At 43.6% G+C, this 20,011-nt stretch overlaps 2 protein-coding genes across 5 annotated transcripts; one reads left to right on the forward strand and one right to left on the reverse strand.

Annotated features, from left to right (window-relative positions):
• Positions 1-107: 107 nt before the first annotated feature.
• Positions 108-13,425, forward strand: LOC129841542 (protein arginine N-methyltransferase 9-like). 4 transcript variants are annotated; one of them, XM_055909857.1, is made up of 13 exons: positions 108-295; positions 1,085-1,284; positions 1,885-2,033; positions 2,350-2,586; positions 3,030-3,197; positions 3,697-3,799; positions 4,472-4,596; positions 4,912-5,101; positions 5,394-5,577; positions 7,051-7,798; positions 8,052-8,205; positions 10,278-10,400; positions 12,005-13,425. In XM_055909857.1, exons 2-13 carry the CDS (start codon positions 1,087-1,089, stop codon positions 12,263-12,265), a joined length of 2,640 nt encoding a protein of 879 aa, XP_055765832.1. In that variant the 5' UTR covers positions 108-295; positions 1,085-1,086; the 3' UTR covers positions 12,266-13,425. The 4 variants fall into 4 exon arrangements, with proteins under 4 accessions (XP_055765832.1, XP_055765831.1, XP_055765833.1 ...); XM_055909856.1 differs by lacking the exon at positions 108-295 and adding an exon at positions 323-637; XM_055909858.1 differs by lacking the exon at positions 108-295 and adding an exon at positions 323-637 and having other exon boundaries at positions 4,487-4,596.
• LOC129841543 (transmembrane protein 184C-like) lies at positions 12,768-19,701 on the reverse strand. The gene is made up of 11 exons (XM_055909861.1): positions 19,072-19,701; positions 18,833-18,963; positions 18,660-18,696; positions 18,077-18,193; positions 17,767-17,855; positions 16,451-16,525; positions 15,918-16,011; positions 15,658-15,770; positions 15,136-15,235; positions 14,668-14,839; positions 12,768-14,403 (listed from the first exon to the last, which is right to left on the reverse strand). The coding sequence occupies exons 1-11, from the start codon at positions 19,189-19,191 to the stop codon at positions 14,069-14,071; spliced, it is 1,383 nt and encodes a 460-aa protein (XP_055765836.1). The 5' UTR covers positions 19,192-19,701; the 3' UTR covers positions 12,768-14,068.
• Positions 19,702-20,011: the final 310 nt, after the last annotated feature.

The raw sequence follows: 20,011 nt of genomic DNA on the forward strand, positions 1-20,011 counted from the left end.
AAACATGGAAGATATCTTTGTTCCTACCCGTACTTATTTACTCAGCGGACATGTGCCGTAGTTCTTATTATACCTAGACAGTACAGTATAAAGATAGGCAGAAACTGCTACATCAATAGAAATCCCCGATCACGCTTTGTAGGCCAGCTAAACTCATGAGTAGAACGCGTCATCGGGTATAACGGTCGTTTCGCGCCAAACTGCGCATGTCCAGGCCGTCAAATCAAAGGGACTTCTTCGATATAAAGTTGTTTTTGACAAAAATGAAGACGTGTCAGTTTGTCACGTTCACGAGGTTAGAGTAAACATGTTCAACTACTTGAGACATTGTCTTCCATCTAGGTTGTGCCTTTAGATTTCGAGAAGATGAACAGCTAAGGAATCATTTTTCACTTCTCTTATTGATTTCTCAAAACCCAAACCCCGGCCTGGTCTGTTGGTCTGCTTCGCAAGCGTTCCCGGAAGTCTGGCGATATTGCGTCTCTGGATTTAGAAACTCTTATTATACTTCACTGTCAGTGGTCTTCAGCTAACGGCGCCATCAATGTTGCTAGCTCTACATTTTATACTGTTAATGTCATCATCGTTTATAGCGTTACTGTTATATTTAAATGCATGATTGTGTGATACATATATAGTAAGTCATCAACATCACTGAAAATGAAGTGTTACACATAATCTGCTGGCTATAGTTAGCTAGTTAACATACAGTAGTAACGTTAGCTAAGTTAGCGACTAGTTTTAAAAATAATACCCACTAGTTAGCTAGTGATATTGCATGATGTACACAACACAGCTAGTTAGTTACACTCTTGTATCATTTGGTGTGGCATTTTTCACCGATAGTCTAGACTTGTATAATTACAACGTTAGCTTGCTAGCTCGTGTATTGTGGTTACAACCAAAATATCTTCTGCACACTTTTACAACCACAGCAACACAACACCTGTTGATAATGACAATGTAGCTAGTTATGTAATTATCAAACTAAACTGCTCATCAGTGTGATGAACGTTGTGTGGCTATGCGTTTATGTTTCTGTGTGTTCCTAACATATGTGGTCTCCTAACTCCCTGTGTGATAGGAATGCCCAACACCAGCACCAGGCCTAAACGTGGCAGACGGAACCGTCGGGTGCCCAGGGAGGATCCTGCCAGGAATGAGCTGGTGTCCAGGTCACTGGAGAGTGCCCAGCAGTGTCTGTTCAACCAAGACTATGGGACCGCCTTTGTCCACTACCTTCTCGTCCTCAACCTGGCTCCTGTGCTGAAGGACTTTGCCAGTGTGGGTAGCAAAGGAACCCCTGTAGGCCAGAGCCCTCCAACCCTGTTCTTGGAGTGCTACCCTCCTGTAGGTTGTAACTAACCTGATTTAATGTATCAATCAGCTAATTATTAGAATCAGGTGCGCTATATTAGGGATGGAGCGAAAACCTACAGGACGGTATCTCTCCAGGAACAGGGTTGGAGAGCCATGCTGTAGGCTATACACCATTCAGCCTGTCTGACAATTGACATTCCCGTTGAACTTTCAGATTTTTTATTATTACATTTGTATTTGTTTTCACATACACCAGATAGGTGCAGTGAAATGTGTTATTTTACAGGGTCAGCCATAGTAGTATGGCACCCCTTTAGCAAATTAGGGTTAAGTGCCTTGCTCAATGGCACATCAGATTTTCTAACCTTGTTGGCTTGGGTATTCAAACCAACGACTCTTCGGTTACTGGCACAACGCTCTAACCGCTAGGCTACCTTTCGTTTTGAAGTTGAAGTGTGTATTCTTTCTGCATGTTATAATATGAATGTTTACCACTGAAGGAAAAAGACAAGTGATGTCATGTGTAGATTAGTCCAATACATTTTTTATAATGTGTGTTTTCAGGAGTCCTTTAGGTTCACTCTGTTCAAATGGGCAGATGAACTCGACTCTCTGGGGCGCATCCAGGACCTGTTTGACTGCTATGAACAGGCTCTGGAGCTCTTCCCTACTGATGAGGTCATCATCAACAGCATGGGTGAACACCTGTTCAGGTAGCCCTCACTCAACAGTCTGACCGGTGTCTTGTCTGTAGGCTTGGGAACTGGGAAGACTTTACTAATCAGGCTTACTAGGTTGACTTTACTAGTCAGAGTTATGGTGGGGTAATATTGTACCTTATGTTGTGCTCAATACCGGATCAAGACTATAGTTATCTTTTCTTTCATGTCTTGCCAGTGAATTGTTTGTTTGCATGCAGTGGTGTAAAGTGATTGAACTAGCCAGACAGCGCTGTGTCCTAGTAAATGTATCACAGTATTCTTAGATTGCTCACAATTGTTCCATTCCAATCTTCCATGCACGCTCCAGAATGGGATTCCGGGATGAGGCCGCTGGTCATTTCCACAAGGCCCTGAAACTGAAGCCGGACTACCCTGAGGCCAAGGAGAATTTCTACCGCGTGGCCAACTGGCTGGTGGAGCGCTGGCACTTCCTGATGCTCAACGATCGCAGGAGGAACTACAAGTACCAGCAGGCCATCCAGAAGGCTGTTGAAGGAGGATGCAACACTGTGTTAGATATAGGCACAGGGACCGGTATCCTCGGGTGAGATTTCTTTCTGCCTATTACAGTTAAAGGGATAGTTCATCAAATGAAAAAAGTACATACTGCTTTTCTTAACCTGCAAGAGGTCTTTGGACATTTGTGCTGCAAATGCTAACAGGGTAGCATTTGGAAACAGTGCCAGCCACTGCCAGGAAAACTTAACCGAGGTAGGTAGGGTAAGGAAACAAATGTCATTTTGTAATTTGGGTGAGCTATCCTTTTAAGTGCATCTGTTGTTTTATTACAGTGGCTACGCTGTATGAAGAATTAGGTTAAAGTTGTACAATCTTAATGGTTAGTATCTATCCCAGAGAAATCTACACAGCTCTGGGATTGACTACATTTGTGTTACAAACGCTAACTGTCATGGCTGTGGTCTGTCCATTTCTATTAGTTTGTTACTGCTTGTAATCCTTGTTCCTCTCCGGTCTCTCTATGGACAGAATGTGTGCTAAGAAGGCAGGGGCGGCTGAGGTGTACGCCTGTGAGCTGTCCAAGACCATGTACGAACTGGCCTGTGAGGTGGTCACCGCTAACGGAATGAACGGACGCATCAAGATCCTCCATATGAAGTCGCTAGAGATGGAAGTACCTAAAGACATCCCTAAGAGGTGACTTTTCACCTTCCCTCTTACTCTGACATCTGTATGGGCCAGTTTCCTGGACATAGATTAAGCCTAGTCCTGTACTAAAAAGACATGGAGACTCCATTGAGCATGGGCATCAGTCCAAGACTTAATTTAACCCCATACAATGTCAAGATGGCAGAGTCGCTGCCCATCTTCCAAAAACGTCTGAAACCGTACCTCTTTAAAGAGCATCTTGAATAAATTCCATGTCCTCTCACAAAATAAAATACAAATAATTCGCTTGTCTTTTCCTACTAGAACTGACTATGCTGATAACTACTTTGTTGAGGGAAAATGTACTTGCTACGATTGTGATGTGTTGTCTCATCTAGCTTACTTTAAGATGAATGCACTAATGTAAGTCGCTCTGGACAAGAGCTTCTGCTAAATGACTAAAATGTAGTCTGTGGCCTGGAAACTGTCCCTATGCGTCCTCCTCTAATGTGTATGTACCATTTGTGTGATGTGTTTTCTGTGGTAGGGTATCGCTGGTTGTCACCGAGACTGTGGATGCCGGCCTATTTGGTGAAGGTATAATAGAGAGCCTTATACACGCCTGGAATCATCTGCTTTTGCCTCCACAGGTAATTAACTAGTATAGGCAGCCATTTTGAGGATTACTTTTGTGTTCATGCTGAGTTCCAACACTGTAGTGAATACAAGCCACCCTTTAGTGGGTGAAAGCATTACCATGATTAGTAAGTAACATGAATTGGTTTTAGTATTGATTATTTATTTCCCAACACTTTCTCATAACATTTTCAGTTTCATTACAACCGTGGATTTAGATGCCAGTCATGTTAATGTTTTTCATTCATTTAACAGGATTGTCTGTCTCAATTCAACACAAGTGATCGCAAAGTAATCTTCAAAAGAGGCTTTACCTATATTTTTGTATCACAATTGTAAAACATGATTATGGAGCATCAATCCTCTTATATTAAATATCCTTTATCCAGCCAAATCCTTTGTTTATTGGCAAAGAGATGAATCCAAAATAATTTAAGGTTACAGTAGGAGGCTACAGTACCAATCAACCACCTTCCTCAATATCATAATGCTGCAGCCAATATAAGTCAACAGTGCCATCTATGGTCTCAATGCGATAATACATTTGAGGTTAAAAAAAAGGATAGATGAAAATCATAAATACAGACAAGTGCATTTAGTAAACATATATTATAAATTGCAACAACAACCAAAATCCTATTATAGCAAAGTTAATGGCATGAGGCCTGATGTATGAAGACGTGAAGGCTCACTTTCTGCAGAGCACCCAGGACCCATCCAGGCCTCCCTCCCAAACAGGCCGGGTCATCCCTGCCGGAGCCACTGTGTTTGGGATGGCTGTCCAGTGCCTGGAGATCCGCCGCCATCACAGGTGACCTGTCCCTCTGTTGTTAATAAAGGCTAACTTAAGTCAGTCAGACATTGTTCTTCAATGATGGATTAAGTGGTATAATTTCTTTTGCACGTTTCAAAGCCTCAGCGTTTAGAACAGTAGACCAAACATCAACAAGTTCAACATGTTATTCACCTTTCGTGTCCTAATCTGTTGGAATATTTCATTGTAGACATGGAACAACAGCTGAAGGCCATATGTCCCTGGAGGTAGTGTGTGTGTGTGTGTGTGTGTAAACAGACACCGGTGTTAATATTCATGTCATACCATCTATTTATAACCATGTGCCTGCAGGCTGTGTGTGTCTGAGGTGGGAGGCCTGGCCACTGCTGCAGCCGGAGAGCTCCACAGCCCAGTAAGCTGCAGCTCAGAGGATGACTCCACAGAGCCCTACACCACAGAGAGACTGAGCAGACTGCCTGGAGGCTACACGCCTCTCACTAAACCCTTCAATGCCCTGGACATAGACTTCAACAACGTGCAGGTCAGCGGCAGTAGAGCGTCTTTATGTATACATGGATAACATATAAACCAGAATTACATCTCTATGGGGAACTGTTAGTTATCATCATCAACAACTACGACTTACAGCCTTACAGTGGCATTGCTGTCTGTAGATTCTGTATATTGATAACAAAACAATATCTCGTATGTCAAAAGCCTCATACTCTCTCAAGCTTTTCAAAATCGAACAAGCTAGTTTGCGTGATATTTGGCTATAGGTTCCAAGAATACAAGAGCAGTGATTGTATTATGCTATGCTAACTGTACCCCAGGAGCTGGAGGGTCTGTGCTCCAGGGAGGTGAGCCGGGTGCGTCTGCCTGTAACTGGGGAGGGTCTGCTGGACGCCCTGGCCGTGTGGTTCCAGCTCCACCTGGACCAGGAGAGTAGCCTGTCCACCGGCCCTAAGGAGGACACCTGCTGGGAGCAGGCCATCTACCCCGTTCAGACACCACACAGTAGGATCATTTATATAAGACATGAATGTACACTGAGTGTACAAAACATTAGGAACACCTTCCTTTTTTGCCCTCAGAACAGCCTCAATTCATCGGGGCATGGACTCTGTAAGATGTCGAAAGTGTTCCACAGGGATTCTGCCCATGTTGACTCTAATGCTTCCCACAGTTGTCAAGTTGGCTAGATGTCCTTTGGGTGGTGGACCATTCTTGATACACACAGAAACTGTTGAGTGTGAAAAACCCATCAGTGATGCAGTTCTTGACACGCTCAAACCGTTGCTCCTGGCACCTACTACCATACCCCATTGAAAGGAACTTAAATCTTTTGTCTTGCCCTTTCACCCTCTGAATGGCACACATACACAATCCATGTCTCAATTCTTAAACCTGTCTCCTCTTCATCTACACTGATTGAAGTGGATTTAACAAGTGACATCAATAAGGGATCATAGCTTTCACCTGGATTCACCTGGTCAGTCTGTCATGGAAAGAGCAGGTGTTCATAATGTTTTATACACTCACTGTACAAACCAAAGACAACCAATAACAGCCTTGAGGTTACAGTGTAAGTTGACTTCATTCATTGCCTACTGTCTTCAATGGAATAGGTTCCTTCTATATGTAGCCTACTGCCCCCGTTTGACGGAATTGCATCGCAAACATCAGAAGGGGACAAATATTACAGCGGAATATGCAAGAACACCATTTGTATATATTATGTACAGTATGTAAGATATGTGTAATTTATTACTGCAATAGTTGTTCTGAGTGGATGTCAGGAGAATCTGTGTAGAACTTGATCAGTCTCTACAGTGCATTCTGTGCATCTCTACTGTATGATTAGAGATGTTTATGCACACTGCTCCCTACGCACTGCTCCCTACGCACTGCTCCCTACGCACTGCTCCCTACGCACTGCAACACTACATCATACACCTACAGTGGAGTAGTGTGCAGTTGTCTAAATATACTACCTCACTGCATGTGTATAGGCACTGAGTGTACAAAACATTATGAACACCTGCTCTTTCCATGACATAGACCAGAGGTACTCAACTCTTACCCTACGAGGTCCGGAGCCTGCTGGTTTTCTGTTCTACCTGATAATTCATTGCACCCACCTGGTGTTCCAGGTCTAAATCCATCTGATTAGAGGAGAACAATGAAAAAGCAGTGGAACTGGCATCAAGGTCCAGAGTTGAGTTTGACGAACATAGACAGACCAGGTGAATCCAGGTGAAAGGTTTGATCCCTTATTGATGTCACTTGTTAAATCCACTTCAATCAGTGTAGATGAAGAGGAGACAGGTTTAAGAATTGAGACATGGATTGTGTATGTGTGCCATTTAGAGGGTGAATGGGCAAAATGTTTAAGTGATGGTGCAACGCATTGGATGGTTGTTTATTCAATGTCAATAGGTTTGTATCTGTACTTATTCAAATGAACCATAAAATGAAATGTCTCGTCAGATTTTCCCCTGAGGCCTGGTGACGAGCTCATCGTGGAGATCTCCTGCCGGGACGCCTACCTGAGACTCTGCAGCGTTGCCGTAGCGAGAGACGGACAAGAGTTCCGTCTAGACGACTGTCTGGATCCAGACGAACCTAGAAACAACCCAAGCCCGAGCGGCAATCCCAACCCAAGCCTTAACGCCGAGGCAGAACTGTGCAGCGCCCTAGCTTGCCTCGGGACAGAGCAGAGCAGTGGACCTCGAGACTACACCATGCTGGAGTGTGCTGAAATGGCCCTCCTCAACAACCAGCCCTACCACGATAGTTTCCGCAGGGCACTGGCTAAACTCATCACCAACCTGAAGGACGCTCGTTCGGTCCAGGGTCCCAGCCAGGGTCAAGGGTTAGAGGTCATGCCTCTCACTGACCCCCCCAGTGGCCCTATGGACCCTGGTCCAGACCCCTTCTATGTGCTGGACGTGTCCGAGGGCTTCTCTGTTCTCTCCCTCATGGCAGCCAGTCAGGGCCAGGTGAAGGCCTATAGTTCGGTAGAGAAGACCCAGCACCAGGCGGTGCTCAGGAGGCTGGCCAGGGCCAACGGTGTCCCAGAGGAGGCTCTCGAGTTCTGGCTGAACCAGGTGGAGGACGAGCAGGCGGTGCTCCAGAGACCCTCCAGGGAGAAGCTGTGGAGCGCCATTATATTAGACTGTGTGGAGACCTGTGGCTTAGTGAGGCAGAAGCTGATGGAGAAAGCCACACTAGCCAGGTAGGAAGATGGAGCAAGCACTGCTGGGAAAGGTAGTTTTGGTAGTAACTGGTAGTATGTATGAAGTGCTGGTGGAATTTGATAGTGTTTTAGGAATGAGGTGGGATTGTGGATCATATTGCAGCATCTCAAATGTTGATATTGAATCTTCAGTGTTGTGACATTGGGAAAAATATACTATTTGGCTTTGGAAGAATCTCTCCCTTTTTTTGTATAAATGTTTGATTGTTTTGGTGGGGTCCATCCATGGCAGGTGCCTGTTGGAGGACGGCGGTCAGATCTTCCCAGAGAGAATAGTGTTGTACGGGATGCTGGTGGAGTCTGACACCCTGCTGCTGGAGAGTGCTGTCCAGGGCCAGGAGCCTACACTGGGCTTCAACATCGCCCCGTTCATCAACCAGTTCACTGTGAGTTACTGACACACCTCCCCAGATCCGCTGCATGCATACTGTGTCTCCCCACCAGCCTTGCATATGTCGTCACTAGGGCCTGAGGTTTTAATTATATAGTTAAGCAATAAGGCCAGAGGGGTTGTGGTATGTGGCCACGGGCTGTTCTTATGCACGATGCAACACAAAGTGTCTGGATACAGCCCTTAGCTGTGGTATGTTTGCCAGATACCACAACCCCCCGAGGAGCCTTATTGTAGACTGGTTATTAAAGCAGTAAATATAAATGTTTTGTCATACCTGTGGTATACAGTCTGATTTACCACAGCTTTCAGTGAATCAGCATGCAGGCCTCAAACCACACCGTTTATATATAATATAAATATATATATATATACCGTGTACAAAACAATAGCAACACCAGCTCTTTCCATGACAGACTGACCAGATGAATCCAGTTGAAAGCCATGATTCCGTATTGATGTCACTTGTTAAATCCAATCAGTGTAGATGAAGTGGAGGAGAAAGGTTAAAGAAGGATTTTTAAGCCTTGAGACAATTGAGACATGGATTGTGTGTGTGTCATTCACAGGGTGAATGGGCAAGACAAAATATTTAAGTGCCTTTAAATGGGGTATGGTAGTAGGTGTCAGGCGCACTGGTTTGAGTGTGTCAAGAACTGCAACGCTGCTGGGTTTTTCACACTGAATCGTTTCCCATGTGTATCAAGAATGGTCCATCACCCAAAGGACATCCAGCCAACTTGACACAACTGTGGAAAGCATTGGAGTCAACATGGGCCAGTCCATGCCCGACGAATTGAGGCTGTTCTGAGGGCAAGCGCCATGCTCTACCAACTGAGCTACAGAGGACCGAGTCCGCTCACATTGTCAGGAAAACCTCCTGGCTCTAGTCACGCTCCCTAGCTCTAAATCTGCATGCACTATATTCTGATAACTAACAAAGTCGTATAGTACATTTACTGCATGGTTAGGGGGAAAAGTATGGTCAAAAGTATGGTCAACTCCCAAACCTTTCTCGCTCAACATGTCTCTCCTCTCATATCTGGTATTCCCTCTCATGTCACTGATGCAATAGTCATAGTATTGACAGCTGCCTCAATGTTCTTTGTACCTTGCATCATTCTTCTGATTCAAAGGACAGGCTCCTGAGACACACCAACATGTTGCCTGAGGGTTGTAACATCTTGACTCAAGATGGCTGCTGACATATAATGCCAACCCCCCCCCCAAATATTCTGGACGAAAGCTAAACATTGTTTTCTTATAGTTTCTTTCGCAGTACTGTTAGTGGTTCTTGGTCTGCCGTATTGCAGTTGAGCTCAAGTGAACCAATTTGAAAGGGCACAATACATTTAAACTGTCCTTTTACTGTGCTTTTTTGTCAAACTGGGTTTTAAAAACCTATTTCGCTTGCAATGCAACCTTCTACGTTGAGACTTCTCTTTTCTTTATCTGGCTTTCTGTCGGTATTACGGAGAGCTGAGAAGTCCTTTTAAGTTGTCTGTCTTTTCCGGTGTCTTGTTGGCGCTCTAATTTTCGGTGTTGGCTCCGGCGGGACGGCAGTTTGTTTAAACAGATGTTGTCTCTGAAGAGCTCAGACAAGGGCACGACTGTCACACAGGGGAAGGCATTCACACGGCTTCACGTAAGGACATCCCTACCTGGATCCATCACTAAGCATTACATCAATGACATCAAACGGAGAACGGCGGAGACACCGGGAGCTGTGACAGGGAGGAGGAGGCAGCGGCATTCGTTTGTTCTCTGTGACAGTGACACTGTCGCTCGATGAGAACTCTCCTCCTGCTTTCTAGAGCGGTGCGTTGCAGCAGGTCACATGATGCGCATGACTCTAAAGGAGTTCTAAGAGTTACATTTTTTTTGTTGAAAACACCTGACAACTAGTGAAACTAGCTGGAGAGTTTGGGAAATACTGAACTAGACTACATGGACCGCCTTGTCATTCTGTTTTAAAGGGGTTGAATTAGTTTCAGATGTAGGGTTGTATAGATGTCCGCTAAATGGACATCTAATATGTAACAATGATATGATATCTCTCCTTCCTAGGTTCCAGTCCATGTGTTTCTGGACTTGTCCACTCTGCAGTGTAGACATCTCAGTGACTCTGTAGAACTCTTTATCCTGGACCTCATGAACACCAACGCCAACTATACCAACAGAGAAGTCAAGGTAAAGACCCAACTTGACAGATTCATTTAGTTATAGATACATTATTGCTAGATTCCTTGGCAGTGTCAGTACTTCCACTGAGCTGTGGACCTGACCATAGAAATAAACTCAGCAAAAAAAGAAATGTCCCTTTTTCAGGACCCTGTCTTTCAAAGATAATTTGTAAAAATCAAAATAACTTCACAGATCTTCATTGTAAAGTGTTTAAACATTTTCCCACAATTAATGAACATGCACCTGTGTAACGCTCGTTAAGACACTAACAGCTTACAGACGGTGGGCAATTAAGGTCACAGTTATAAAAATTTAGGACATCAGAGGCCTTTCTACTGACTCTGAAAAACACCTAAAGAAAGATGCCCAGGGTCCCTGCTCATCTGTGTGAACATGCCTTAGGCACGCTGCAAGGAGGCATGAGGACTGCAAATGTGGCCAGGGCAATAAATTGCAATGTCTGTACTGTGAGACCCCTAAGACAGCGAGACAGGACGGATAGCTGATCGTCCTCGCAGTGGCAGACCACGTGTCACAACACCTGCACAGGATCGGTACATCCGAACATCAAACCTGAGGGACAGGTACAGGATGGCAACAACAACTGCCCGAGTTACACCAGGGTACGCACAATCCCCCCATCAGTGCTCAGACTGTCTGCAATAGGCTGAGAGAGGCTGGACTGAGGGCGTGTAGGCCTGTTGTAAGGCAGGGCCTCACCAGACATAACCGGCAACAACGTCGCCTATGGGCACAAACCCACCGTCGCTGGACCAGACAGGACTGGCAAAAAGTGCTCTTCACTGACGAGTCGCGGTTTTGTTTCACCAGGGGTGATGGTCGGATTCGCATTTATCGTCAAAGGAATGAGCATTACACCGATGCCTGTACTCTGGAGCGGGATCGATTTGGAGGTGGAGGGTCCGTCATGGCACGGGGCGGTGTGTCACAGCATCATCGGACTGTGCCTGCAATGAGAACAAGCTATCTCAACGGTGTGCGTTACAGGAAAGACATCCTCCTCCCTCATGTGGTACCTTCCTGCAGGCTCATCCTGACATGACAATGCCACCAGACATACTGCTCGTTCTGTGCGTGATTTCCTGCAAGACAGGAATGTCAGTGTTCTGCCATGGCCAGCGAAGAGCCCAGATCTCAATCACATTGAGCACGTCTGGGACCTGTTGGAGCGGAGGGTGAGGGCTAGGGCCATTCCCCGCAGAAATGTCCGGGAACTTGCAGGTGTCTTGGTGGAAGAGTAGGGTAACATCTCACAGCAAGAACTGGCAAATCTGGTGCAGTCCACGAGGAGATGCACTGCAGTACTTCATGCAGCTGGTGGCCACACCAGATAATGACTGTTAATTTTGATTTTGACCCCCCCTTTGTTCAGGGACACATTAACAGAAATTGAATAGTAACATGTCTGTGGAGCTTGTTCAGTTTGTCTCAGTTGTTGAATCTCATGTTCATACAAATATTTACACGTTAAGTTTTGCTGAAAATAAACGCAGTTGAGGACATTTCTTTTTTTTGCTGAGTTTACAATTACTATTTTATTGATTACAATAGTCTGTTTCTATGGCCCTGACTCTGTGGTTTTCTCCCAGGTCCAGGCTAGTGCCTCGGGCAGGGTGACTGCTGTGCCCTTCTGGTACCAGATCCACCTGAACGAGGAGATCAGCGTGAGCACCTTCAACCAGGACTCCCATTGGAAGCAGGCTGCCGTGGTGTTGCACCAGCCCCTGGCAGTGAGGGAGGGAGACTGGGTACGACTGGCCGTCACCCTGCAGAAGAGCTCCATCTCCATATCAGCCAGTATAGAGGAAGAGGCTGGGACTGTGAATTCTGTTAGAGAGTCCACTCAGTGACTGTCTGTGATATGAACAGTACAAGAGTCAACTTCATAAGTGTTTTAAAGGAGGGTGTTGTGGTGCTTTTGATTCTACAAAAGCATCAAGTCCACTCAGTCTTACTGGGAGAGAGGTCAAGGTATCACTCTGGATTCTATATTATGAGTGTGAACTGCATATAATGTCGAGGAAGGGATTGGACTATGGATGCTCTGGAAACGCCAGCTCTAAAATGACCCCACAAGGTCTACAATAGCTACCATCTCAATATGCCTTCTCTCAGGACTTTCACATGTTTTATGATGTGCTTATCTTGAGACGTTTTGGTCAGTGTTCATAATCTTGTTTTGGAATGACGTCTCTTGATTATGGTTGCAGTCTGAATTAAAATGTTTCGTATCAGCACTTGCATTTTATCTCCAAAAGAATAATTTAGAAATCAAAGAAAATCATAATGAACAAACAAGGGACTTATTGTCATCTCAACATTGTGTCATTTCTTATTGACACTAGCAAAAACTGACAGTCACATTTAATTTATTGGAGGGTGAATGTTTGGAACCATGAGTTGAACTTTCAAAGACAAAGGTGCTGACACGTTTTGATGTAGTACTTCCCTCAAGGTTAACACACTTGACACACATTCCTGATAGGAAGACGTTCTACTAATGGATGACAATGAAACTAGTAAAAGACTGAAATCAATCCCTTTCAGTACGGTAAATCACAACTAATATCCCTGAAAAGCTTAAAACAGAAATTAGAATGGTAAGAAAAATGTCAGCTACATTGGTCCAACAAATTCTATAACCATGACTGTGTACGCATCAGTTTATATTTACAAATGAGAGGCAGACGTGAAATGTGTGAATTACTTGATAGTGGATATAGTGTGGATACACTAGGACCACGTACGGCACATAGAAGAACAAGGCATCTGAGAAGATTAGAGACTGTTAGCGTTAATGCCAAAGTGAGACACAGCTTCATGCTTAAATCTGTACCATTGGTTCAAAGACCTTTTCAAGCATGTGCAAACCAATGATGTTCAGTACCAGTCAAAAGTATAGACACCTACTCATTCAAGGGTTTTTCTTTATGCCAAAAGTGTGCAAAGCTATCATCAAGGCAAAGGGTGGCTACTTCGAAGAATCCCAAATAAATACATTTTGGGGTTACTACATGATTCCATGTGTGTTATTTCATAGTTTTGATGTCTTCACTATTAATCTACAATGTAGAAAATAGTACAAATAAAGAAAAACCCTAGAATGAGAGGTACTGTCTGCAAACCAGTATTTTGTATAAGTTTCAGTTTAAAAGCTACATATATAATACTCTGAACGTTTCCGTAGCAACAACTAAAAGCCTTGGTAAATGATGGAGTTTGTAGTGCTATTATAGAACAAGTATACTGGTAAAATCTCTCACCGGCTTTTGAACTTGAAGTCCAGACCCATTAAAATGAAGAGGGGTTCTACTAAAATAAGGTATTGAGGTACCGTACTTTACCATTATGACTCAGTAGTACAATACAGATACAAGAAAAAATATATTAAGTGTCATGAGACCCTTACGAAAGCTTATAAACATTCTTCGAGCTGTCATTGACAGAAGTCCATCTGCATCAGCCCTGGTGGACGAATGACTCACTACAATGTTGCTTTTTCAACGCTTGCTTTAAATTTGGTCATGTGCGGGTTAGCCAAATATCGTCTGTAGGGGAAACATAGCCAAGGCCATACTTGGTTCCTGCCCAACTGTGTATGGTATAACGTGCATTCAGAGTTCACATTGGAGGATTTTAGCGATGACGCTAAGTTAGGTGATAACGACAAGGTCGTCTGTAACCGAGTCTGTTGGCTCGTTGGTGGTGTTTCTGGGCTCTGGAGCTTGTCTACCATAGTCTTCCCTCTCCTCTCCATCCCCCTCTCCAATCCACTGAGCATTGCTGAGCCCGGCGGGGGCCGACAGGGAGTGGGGCGTTTGGGTTTGGCCCAGGCCCTGGTACCGACCCTTGGGGGACGCCGGGTTGGACAAGGCCTCCGTGGGACCAATGGCGTCCAGGTAGCCTGGAGAAAGCAAGCCTGAGCGCTCGCCGTCGTCCTCTGCCTCACCGAAGTAGGTCTTCCTAGGTCGGCCCATAACCGTTCTCCCTGTATCAGGAAAGAAAGAATGTGTTTGAAGATATGAGAATGGCAATACACTCACATAATAGGGAAATCTATCAAAGTCTTGAAGATTTTGAGGCTAGACATTTTTTATTCTCTCATGACATTCTATTAACATAAATCGAGTAGCTAGCCAATGCATTTGGTTCTGAGATGAATCCTTTTCAAACAAAGTTCTTAACAGCGGCTTATTCGATTCCATCCATGCATGACTGCTATTGAGTCAAGCCAAGAGGGAGGAGAACTAACCGACGTTGCGGACTTGCTCAGAGATGTCAGCCCTGACGTCAGAGATGTCCCACATGGCCAGGAAGGAGTCGAAGCAGGATCCCTCCTCAGCCTCCTGTATGTAGGGCTTGTAGGTGAAGCTGAAGTGGTGGGCGATGGCCGCCAGGAACATCTCCACACAGATGATGAAGTCCTGGATGAAGTATGGATGAAAGCTTGACTGTATAGCAAAGCAAGTCTATTCTCACACCTGTTTCATGTACTTATGTAACAAACCATCATATCTATTTAAGTTATTTAGAAATCTTGCACAGGATAGAAGTCCTTGGAGATGAATCATGTCGTTTTCTAGGGGCATGAGACCACAAGCTTCAGATATTACCTTATACCAAACAAGTAATTTTACAACTGCATTACTTCAGCATTATGTAGCATTGTAGTAAAAGTGTTACTATGGCATTATACAGTGTTGGTATTGTCTTGCATTACCTGTAGGCCTGTAGCTACAGCCTCCACACTGTCCCAGTCCCACGTGTGTCTCTCTGAGATCACTCCAACCTTGACCAGGAGAGCGATGAACGCAGCTTGCCTAAGATAGATTCCAGACAACAGAGTGGAAATAATCAATCCTATACACTGCAGCCAACACAGGGAATGCATTAACCCAATTACTGGCTGTAATCCACACAGCTTTAAAACATACTTTGTTAACGAGTCCTACACATGCAATTCTGGAAAAAAGTTGTATAAGAAATACAAATGGGCATCCAAAACTGTGTTACTTTAATGGATAACAATGCTAGATCCATGAATTGCAGACACATTGACTGGTAAACAAATATGTTATTAATCATGGAGGTCGATAACCTGGTCCCAGATCTGTTTGTGCTATGTCAATGGCTTGACATTGACCACAGGGGTTGGCAAGACAGCACAAAAAGATCTGAGCACAAACCAGGCTAGGAGGTAGATGCAGGTGATCCAAAATGGCAGCCCCAAAAAAGCACTCACCAGAAGGAGACGAACACCACCATTTTGACACACAGGAACTTCCCCACTGGTCTGATGGGGGCCAGTTCCTCTCTTAGGGCCTTGTAGAACAGCACCAAGCAGTACATGGCAAACTGGGAGAGAGAGAGGAGAGAGAATGATAAGAGAAAGAGATTAGTTACTGAATGCTAAATATTTAATAATGTTATCTTTGTGGTGGTGGTATGATGACAGGAAGTTTACAGCAATGTGGAGACAAGTGTGAAAAATATAGAACCTACCAGCTGGGACATATTGTTGAATATCACCAGGTACGTCCATGCATTGGTTGAGCTGAAGTTACCTTCATCATACACACCACAGAGCTGACATATCCTACAGGATAGTGAATGGAGACATGTGATATGACTTGATACAAAAAGTCAATTTATATGTGGTGAGTGTTAGGGAATAGGTTAGGTAGTTTAGACCGCACACTACAGCTTACTTCCACACCCCAGTCACCCAAGGGGTGGCAGCTTGGAGAGCCGTAAGGCTGCTGGTTGGTTTGGTGGCCATGATACTTTATTTATTTTAAAATCTTTAGGTTTGGGCATGCCTTTGGTATTTTTCCTTTTTGTACATATTTATATTTCGTCACCATCTGAACAAATTATAATCTGCTTGGACTGGCCGACCCAGAAGTCAAGAGAGACAGAGCTGGACCTGGACCAAGGTAAGGTTGCTGTCTCTCTGGACACATGTACATTCAACACTTAGGCATATAACATAAGTCCCTCCTGAATGGAAAACAGATCCTGTGAAAAACACTTACAAGGCAATAACTGTTGTGACTGGTCTGACAACCGTGTACTGCAACACTCCCAGCTTGCATCTTAATAGCAATACCCTGCAATAAGAAAACACGGTACACATTATTAAGGAAAGACATTCACACAAAATGTTAGCTTTTTCCCCACTATAAAATAGCACTAACATCTTACTAATCACCAGCTTTGTTTTTCATGGATCTCTTCAATTTCTTAAAATCAAAAACATCCTATGAAGAAAGATGTTGCAATACCTGTGGCTAAAACCGCAGATGCACAGCATTAGTTCAAATGCAGAGTAAACAAAACAGATGAGCCTAATGCGGTCTTTCTGTTCTGTAGGCTGGTGCATTTTTCCTAAAATGAGAACACGTTGTTCCACTTGCAAACACTTCTGGTTCTGTTATTACTATTGTTGCCTGACTGGGGCTCGTTTGGAGCTGGCGAGTAGCAATGGAGACTTGGAGAGACTTCAAGCAGCCAAACAAACACCTTGAAGGTGAACTTTCTAGAAAGAGACTCAAAATGGAGGCCACACAGACTGGAGCCACTTTAACACCCAACTTCCTGTTTTGATTATGAGCCTGAAATATAAATGTATACTTAAAACACATCAATGTGGTATAAAAACATGTTATTAACCCTAAAATATCCATTCATAACACGTAAAACAAGTGGTAGTTTATTGCTGCACAAAAACATAGACCTTCATCCTAAAATGTAAACTTATAACACATGGTATGGATAATATTATAGCTCCTTATTAGCCTGGCTGATTGCGCAGTAATTCCATAGATATTGATAGAGGACTCTAACGGCCAAAAGCCTATTTTAGTATGGACAGTGCCATTAAGGACTTTCACAATTTTGAAGTAGTCAATTGGGTGGGACTTCCTATGGTTTAAGGAAGGATCACATAAATCCATCCAGGTCATAAGGAGGCTTCAGCCAATAAATTATAAGTGAACATTCCATAACCACAGGTGGCAGAAAATTTGCCAACCTTGGCTTTATATATCTGTTCAAACAACACATTCCACGTGGCAGTATGACCATTTAATTTTGTATACCAACTTATAAAAGTAGTAGAAGAAAATTCACTACTTCAAAATGGAGATAGCATCAATGCCCTGCCCATGCTCCCAGACACCCTAATGGGACAAGATACAATGTTGCGTCCTCTATCTCTATGAGTAAAGCCAACCCCTATGTTTGTTCTCATGCCAAATGCACAGACCTAACAAATCTGGTACAGGGGCCTGTTTATTATAGCACACATACACTTAAAGAACTACAAAAACGATAAAAGCAACAAACTCACTCTCCCATGGGCCATGCCGGGCAGCAGCAGAGGGGAGGAAGGTGTTTTTGCTGCTCCTGCACCTCCAGCATCAGTACCAGGCTGGGGTACTGGTTACCCATGGTTGAGAGAGTGAGAGAGAAATAAAGAGAAGAGAGGAATTACAGTGTGAGGATATTGAAATAAATGTAGGCTACTCCGTCTAGCCTGGGATCCAGATGTGTTTGTGCTAGACTTATGTTTGGCATAGGCCAAAGAGTGGCCATGATTGGAATGTTAGAACAAACAGGTCTGGGATCATTCTCAGTCAGGTCATGACAAGAATGTGTACCTGGTTCCCTAGGTAGTTGAGCAGGAAGATCATGAAGTTGTAGATGACGTATGCCTCGTAGCACTCCCTGCACGTGTCCACATAGATGGCAATGTTGGGGTACTTCAACGCAATCCACTGTGTGAGAGAGAAAGGGAGAGGGTGGGAGAGGAAGACAAGGAGAGGAATGGGATCATAGATGGGCCATTACATTATCTCAATGATATGTTGCATGATAATAGTGAACACTTGAAACTATTGAAAACATTTACTCTGAAAAGTCAGTCAGGGAGTGAGGCATTTTTTGGTTTCTCTGTTTTGTTTTTCTAAAGGAACTCTGTTCTCATTCTTTGGGAAGTAGGATAATGGAAATTGTGTGATAGGGGGAATGCTGAGTGTAGCAAATGCTAATTAGCATAACGAAACGAATTGAAGTGCCATGCTCATGTCAGGCGCTTTTCAGTTTTACTACTGTCAAAGCTACAGTGACTTCTTCTGTTAACTTCTTTTGTCAAATTTGTCCATATTTGTAACTTAACAATAAACCAATGTGGACTTTTAAGAACATCTAGCTACATGATCAAGAATTGAAGGCATTACTTACACTGTCCAAACTGTAAATGGGGACCATCCATAATATTCTGTAAAAAAAAAGGAGACGAGATCATTTACAATCAGTTAGGTTATATTGTACATCATTCAAGATAAAGACACAAACCCATGATGGTAATGAAGTAATACTATCCTACAGCTGTGACAGAGTAGCCTTTCACTTACCTGATAATTGGCTTCTGTAGCTCTGGTTGAGTATAGTTTACAAGATGCTGCAGGATCCCCCATAGTGATATGGGTATGGTCATGAACACGAATATCCCAGCTATGAACCATGCTTTGTTATGGGTACCAACCTGAAAGGTATAAATTACGTATATAATCAACATCCAAACAACAAAGCATGGACTAGGCTATTCAGTGTCAAGTAACGATATGATTGGGCTGCAATGATATCAACTGACCTCTGATTTCTGTAGTTCCCAGATGCACAGGGGTAGTAGGACGACAAGCACAAACAGAAAGTATAGAAGAACGACCAGAGGCCGAATCCATCTCCTCCAGTTGCCACAAGTACAAGGCATATTTGTAATGGTAAGCTAGTTAGCCACAGCAAGTTGTCAAGCGTCCTACACTCACTGGGTCAATAGGTGAAAACAAAGCTAATGCTAACTAGCAAGCAAGCTAGCTAGGTAACAACTAGCTATTACCGCTACCAGCTATAGCTTGGTATAAGAGTTCGTTTCAAATGTCATTTGGGAAGCATGAATACTGAACGACAATTTCCAAACACATTGTAACGTTAGCTGCTTTGCTAAACCAGAAATTGGTAGCTAGCTAGCTAACGTTAGTCAGCTGATCTCATGATTCACTATAAACAAACAATGATCCACGCTGCATCCATTCCAAACGAAAGCTCTTGATAAAATTCAAAACATATATTGATAATCTAATCAAATCCAACTGGTCAAAAACAACGCCGTTCTTGTATTAATAACGATACATTAATTTCTAAAACTTCCTAAACATCAAAAATAAGTTTTACAACGTAACTGATGGTTACTTCTTGTTGACGTTCTTGACAAATGCCGCCCATGCTTCAATCTGATTGGATATGGAAAAGGTCTCTATCCTTTTCATTGCTCACCTTTTTACTCCATCACAATGGATGACTTGGGCACAGATGTAGTTCGGTTGATCTGCAATCTGAGTACTCATGTATGCTCCACTAGATGGCAATGCAAATCAATCATTCTCAGTATTTCACACAAGTGGAAAAGGATGGTTCATTTAAATGACCAAAAGTTAAGAATAACTCAACAGTGTAAAATAATGACAAAGTATAAATGTGATGTCCGCTGTGGAAACTCATTTTCATCATCATGCTCCACATTGAGCTAGCTT

This window comes from Salvelinus fontinalis, chromosome 42 (assembly GCF_029448725.1).
Source record: "Salvelinus fontinalis isolate EN_2023a chromosome 42, ASM2944872v1, whole genome shotgun sequence".
Lineage (NCBI taxonomy): Eukaryota > Metazoa > Chordata > Actinopteri > Salmoniformes > Salmonidae > Salvelinus > Salvelinus fontinalis.